The 6771-nt window shown below is 38.2% G+C and overlaps 1 protein-coding gene across 1 annotated transcript; it reads left to right on the top strand.

Annotated features, from left to right (window-relative positions):
• Nucleotides 1-506: 506 nt before the first annotated feature.
• On the top strand, nucleotides 507-5699 carry GKN1 (gastrokine 1; the record flags this gene model as incomplete). The annotated part of the gene is made up of 6 exons (XM_081068840.1): nucleotides 507-518; nucleotides 2495-2545; nucleotides 2635-2772; nucleotides 3703-3813; nucleotides 4741-4888; nucleotides 5605-5699. 6 exons carry the CDS (start codon nucleotides 507-509, stop codon nucleotides 5697-5699), a joined length of 555 nt encoding a protein of 184 aa, XP_080924966.1.
• Nucleotides 5700-6771: the final 1072 nt, after the last annotated feature.

Here is a 6771-nt window from a genome sequence, read left to right as displayed (position 1 = left end):
TAGCCTAAGGGAAACCATTACAATAGGCTCAGGTAAAGGTAAGAAGAGGAAGTCATTTCCACATTCTTACAGGAGCTGCTATCTGGTAGGCCCAGTGTGCCCACGGTTTCTCATCTGTGATCTTGTTTGATTTCAGGGATTATTCCTTTTCTGAACCTGAGTAATATCAAGATATAAAATACCCACACCCACACTTCATTTGGACCAAAAGTTATCATAAATCATACTCAGTTTGTGGTGATTATCTTCACCTTCAACAAATGATGAGTCAGATTAACTCCATGTCAAAGTGCCTTGCTAACCAGGCAGATATTACAATGTACCAAGAATGGTACATTGGATTATGACACAGATATTGAAAATGAAGGAAGTTATCTCTGAGGTCTTTGACTCCACCTGGTCACACCTAGTTTGAGTAATTCCATGTCAAGTACAAATATGAGAAGGCTTCCTGCCTGAGTCCATGCCTGCCTTCTTCTCCATTTCATCGCTTTCATGACGCCAAGATGAAGCTCACAGTGAGTAGATTTTTCCTTTTGAATTTATTACCATATATTAAGAGACTCTTAACATTCTGAGCTAAGGGAATCTGCTTCTTACAACAATATTGCTGTAATGGACATTTTTGTTTAAAAAAATCTATTTTTTTCATGGAATTGTGACATTTATAAATATCTCTATAGAGAAGGGTAGTTATACTTGGATTAAACAGTTGTCTCAGCCTCTTATACCATGCTATCGTAAATGAAATTACTTTCCAGATCTTCTGATTTAAGTCTGGGCCAAGAGCAAGCAGTCCTTAAGCCCTAGAAAATGCCTGATTTTTCTCTCCTCACATTCTTGAATTCCTCTTTTACCAAACTCCTGAGTATGTTCAGGCAAGATAAAAAGCATATCATCAAAACAAATGAGTGAAAAACTTACTGTCACATTCTCTGCTGTCAAATGGACCTCCAAATAAGAACAATTTGCCTTGGACCCTGTACATAGTCATTTATTTATGTAAACACCTAAAGCATGAAGCTAGTGTAGCATCTCACCTGTGGTTCCAGATAAAAGGCTGAGAATATAGCAGGTGGACCACAAAATTCTGCCAAAATAATTGGTGGTAAAATGTGTCTCTTATAACAGCATGCACAGGGGTTGCAATCAGGTGAGTATTTTCATGTTTCAATATGCTAAATACTGAAATATATTACGGCAGACTCTGCTTTATAATGGAGTTGCTAGTGTAAAATCATTATCTAGAAATAAGTTCTAAAAACAACAATTAAAAAAAAAAGAGGTCAGACCTGGATGTCTCCTAGTTCTGCCTTGAACAAGAGGTACAACCTTGGCCAATGCAAACTTAGTCAAGTCACTTAAGTGACTTTTGAAACTCAATTTCCTCATCTGTGAAAGGACTGAATTGTACTAGTAGTTCTTTAAAATGTCTTTTACCTCTTGATTTTTTTTTTTTTGAAGACTAATTTTTACTTCCTCCTTTAGCCATCAGGAGAAAAATTAAACAAATAAAAGAAAATTACCTTGAATCAGCAATGGAGTTCTTAAACCATTTTGTCCCCGGCAAAGGAAATGAGAACAGGTGCTCAGAATCAGGCACCCTGCATAAAGCTCTGTGATAAGCAATGTCATGTACCCGGTGACAAATGACTAATCCAGGCACCGGGACAGTTATTGACTTACCTTCTGCTAACCACACTTGACAGCCAGACACTCCATCCTTGGCCTGTCAGCACCAGTATCCAACCTGCTTACTTATCTGTTGCTTTTTAAAAAGTTAAGAAATTTTAGAAAATTGAAAGACTACTTCTGCCTTGTGGAGGTCTAGGAAGGAAGGCAAGCATTCAGATCAATCCGTTTATCTGGAAATCATTCCTGTTTGATTTCCAGATCAAATAGGAAAATTAACTTAAATCATTTTCAGATGCGATTTTAGAACTTATCACCATTTTTCATATCGTGTATGCTATTCATTTTCAACTTTATTTTTCAATATACTAACATTTCGTTAGTTTTTTCATAAGACCCACATTAAAAATTCTAAAACTACCAGGCGTGCCAAAAAAATCTATACAAGTGGACACTTTGGTCAGCGTTGCTCAAGCAGGAGTTCGCCGTAATCAGAAGCGTCTGGACTCTGATGGTAACCATTCTGAGCACCTCTTGGAATAGCAGAAGTCAAATGTGACTTGTATATTCGTACATGTTGAGTATCACAATTTTAATAGTTTTCCTTTTTAAAAATGTGCATACATTTTTTGGCACCTTCTGTATATATCATAAAAAACATAATTGCTATAAGCAATTAACCTACAATTCTATATTATCATTAAAACTTTCTATGGTTAAAAAAGCACCAGGTCAAAGAAGAACAGACAGGCCACTCAACAGAGTGGTAAAATTAATAAATATTTTCCATAAGCTTGGCTGGGGAAAGAAAGGACACTGTTTTGCCATGTGACAGGAGCCTGATGTCTCTGTGTGATTTCAGATTGTCTTTACCGGACTTCTTGGCGTCTTCCTGACTCCTGCCTTTGCCTATGTAAGTCTCACTTTTTAAAATTGTGTTACCAAACTGTATTGCCAAAGAAATGTGGTATTAAAGCATTATCGATTTTTGATAAACCTCAGAATATCAACATCGGCGATAGTAACAACAGTGGCGGAAGTGGGCAGCAGACAGTGAGCGTCAACAACGAGCACAGTGTGGCCAACGTAGACAACAACAATGGCTGGGACTCCTGGCACACGCTCTGGGATTACAATACGGTGCGTAGCCAACGTGATTTCTGTTCTTTACAAAGACGACGTTTCTTTCGGCACACACAAAAAGTGTCTGCTCGCCACCAAAAGAATAAAATTCTAACTGCACAGAAGCATCGAGTTAAAAGTGCTATTTTGCTCACCCAGTTTCACCCCCTCTCTGTGACTGCTGTTAATAAGTGTCCCATCATCAGTTAAAATTCAAACCAGTGAGCAGTCATTAGGATCCACTACATTCAAGGGGTCATGGGGCTAGACGACAAATATGAATACCCTTTGGCTTTGCCTGCAGACACCCTCCATAATGATGAAAGACCTTCACTACATCACCGCTGCCGAAGCATAGCCTATCTCATTCTATCTGCAATTTCCTTCTAAAGCATCACAAATTGACATTTCACCTATAATTCAAAAGGACCAAAGCAAGTGTAAATGATGATGTTGATTGGTAAGGGAAGCAAAAAAATCACTTGGCTCTGGTTAGAAGACCCAACTCTGCAATTACCAGCTCCATATTTAACAATTTTTGTACTCTTAAAAAGGCAAATCTTTATTGTTTCAGTTTTATCATCTCATCAATTAGAAAACTAATTCCTGTCTTACCTTCCTCCTTGAAATGTAAAGCTCAATGGAGATGAAAATGTGATAGTATTTTAAAATTTATTTTAGCAAAATAGACATGTAGAGTGTCTCCTACCACGCAAGAACACAAAGATAAAGCAACAAGTTAGACTCTAAGTCTCTGCCCTCAGAGGTTTATCCTTACAAATGGTAGCAATAAATATGATGGCAAAACAGGGCCAGATCCTGCACTCTTACCCCAGTTCTTAACGATCTCAGAGTTCCAGTTCCCTGTGCTGGTGAAACTGATTTCTGATAAGGAATCAGTTCTCCTTGGAGAACATACTCCCTCACTATTTACCGCCTTCCTGACAGGGCTTCGCTGCAACCAGACTCTTTAGCAAGAAGGCATGCATTGTGCACAAAATGAACAAGGATGCCATGCCCTCTCTTCAAGCCTTGGATACAATGGTCAAGGAAAAGAAGGTAAAAATAAGAGTCTTTCTGTTTTTGTTCAGAGGAGGTCTTAGGATTTCCAGTAGATAATGAGATCCCAGTCCTTTCCTCTTGACCCCAATATGTTGTAGTGTGCACCACAAAAGGGGAAGAAGAATTGGTAAGTGCCCGAGAAGTACCTGTTACCACACTCAAATGCTGTGGCTCACACTTGCCCCTACAGAGGCTTCTCAGAGTATTTAGCCCTTACTGTGAGAGGAACAAAGCTCTGCTCATGACAAAAAGAACCATTGGCTCTTCTCCAAGGACATTTTTCTGCAGGAGTTGTATTAGAGCTATTAGATTTAGCAAATAAAAATAAAGGATACCCAGTTAAGTTTGAATTTCAGATAACAATGGACAGATAATGTTTAGCATAAGTATATCCTATGCAATATGTAGGATATAATTACATTAAAAAATGATTTGTTGTTTATCTGAAATTCAAATTTAACTGGGCGGCCTGTATTTTATCTGGCAACTCCAGTTGCGGTAGGTAAGGAAAAAGGATCCATCATTCTTTAAAACGTTTGCCTAAGTTCATATCCTATAATTGATAAATGGGTACCTTTCTTGACAAGGTAGAAAAAAATAAACTGCATTCTCAGAAGCTGGTCATCATATAATTCAATCCCAGAAATTTAAGATGACCAAACGAGGCCCAAGCTTCAGAATAAATTTATCCTCAGACTTCTGTTTTCATGAGACGCTGAAGTTCCAAACCAGCTAAATCCCTTGAGACACTTAGAAAATTTGAGATATACATGGTTGTAATTGGTTCTTCTTCATTTTGGTTATGGAAAAATTATAGCTATGCAATACTGCCTGTTGACCCTCAATTCAACCCTCAATTCAACAAACCACTGGGCTTAGCATTCATTTTTTCTCTTCCTTTTCCTCTGTCCTCTCCATACTCAGCTTCAGGATAAAGGACCAGGGGGCCCCCCTCCCAAGGGCCTGATGTACTCAATCAATCCTGACAAAGTCAAAAACCTGGATGAGTTTGGAAAATCCATCGCTAGCATGTGCAGGCGGGTTCCAACATACATGGCTGAAGAGGTTCAAGGTGAGTAGTCTCCCTACTGTGCACTCCAAGTTAGTGCTGGTGGAATTGTCAGACTATTCTCAGGCATGTCCACAAAGGACACTAACGACTCAGAGATGGCAATCAAGGCTCAGACTCATGGAGCACTTGCTCCATGCCATGTGCTGTTCCACATGATTTATGTGTGTGAACCCGCTTGCTCCTGACAGCAATATTAGGTAATAGGTTCTATTACTGTTCTCACAATATGGATGAAGAAACTGAGCCACACAGAGAGGTCACAAAACTTTGACAAGATCAATCCTCAGCATTTTGGCTCTGGATTCTGTGCTCTTAAGCATTCTGAAATACTGCTTTTCAAGGGTGAATCTAGAGTACGTTCAAGACATTGAATGTCTCTATTTCTTTGAATAAAGAAATACATGAGCCACTAAATGAAAGGACAATGCCAACAGAATTTATTGACTTTTAATAACTCAAACAATCACTTAAATTCTGGACATTCAAAGAATAATTTACACAAAAATGAAGTATCAACCTAGGAACCTAACCTAACAGCAACTTTTCAGATCTTTGAATCAATCGATTTAATCATCATAGCTACCCAACTAGATCTTAAAATTGTTGCAGAGCTAGTTTGGAAATTGTGTGACACCCTCTCCGCCAATCCCTGCCCCCTCCCCCCCAAAAAGAGTTCTTGAAAATACATTGATATTGTTTTGTTCTTTTTTTATCAGGAGCAAGCCTGTTTTTCTACTCAGGAAAGTGCTTCAATGCTAATGTACTCTGGATTGTGAATGTTTCCTTCTGTGGAGAAACACAGGAAAACTGAAAAGAAAAAGTTGCTGTAAAATACCAGTTGCTGTAGAATATCAGAATATTCTATGCAGAAAAATATGGGTCCTACTGGTTTTTATCATGTCATTCTGAAATGTTTTCTTCTAGTTTATGTTTGGTTTCTTTAAATTTCAATAAACTTATTTAGCACTGAATTTAGTTTCACCGATAATTCCATCTGGAATGCACAGGATCAAAAGAGCAATGTGGTTGTAGCACGTTGTTGAAGTGCATTAAACCCGACTCTTAGCCTATATGCAGGACCTGTCCCTTATAAAGAACTCCTTCAAATGCGTCAGATGCTACTCACCACAGCTCTGGGAATGGTTCCAAGACCATCTGACTGCTCTGAAGACTGCTCTATAATTGATATGCACAGTAACATTTCAGATCAGCAAGGGCAGAAATCCACTCAAAGTAGTTTAAGTCAGAAAAGAAGAGGTGGTTATTGCGAGGATATTAGAATATCTACAATAATCTTAGGGCAAGAAAAGCAACTGGTATCAAAAAAACTGGAGCCAGAAACTATATTGACACCAAGACCCAAGTCTCCTTCTCACTCCCTGAAGCCATGTGTTAGCTCATCTAAGCTTCTCTCTAAATTCTGCTTTCCTCTTCTTTCCATCTTGCAGACAGCTTTTTCTGTACTCATGGCAGAAGATGGCTGAACCAAAATGTTAGCCTCATCTCCCATGTTTACACTTCTTTCCAGCTTAAGAAGTAATGTCAAAGACTTTTGAATCCCAATTCTAATTTTCCTTCACCCTGTTTGGTTCAAAAGTTCATGACCTTCATTTTTTGAAGACCATGGAAGTGAAGTAACATGGTACACTGACAACACCAAGGTCTCCCTTGAAGGAAAAAGATCTCAGAGAAAATAGAGATTTCAAATGTTATGTATTACAATATGAAACTACAATTCATTTTTAAAAATTGCTCTCACACATTTTTTTAAATCCTCGATGCCATAAAAGGATATCTAAACTATTTTTATGTCTTCAGGTGGAATATCTTTAAATAACCCTACCAAACAAAACTAAAGACATTAATTCCCACCACTTGAAAAC

This window comes from Rhinolophus hipposideros (genome assembly GCF_964194185.1).
Source record: "Rhinolophus hipposideros genome assembly, chromosome: 12".
Classification (NCBI taxonomy): Eukaryota; Metazoa; Chordata; class Mammalia; order Chiroptera; family Rhinolophidae; genus Rhinolophus; species Rhinolophus hipposideros.
Note: the sequence above shows the minus strand (reverse complement) of the source record. Positions and strands in the feature narration are given on the sequence as shown.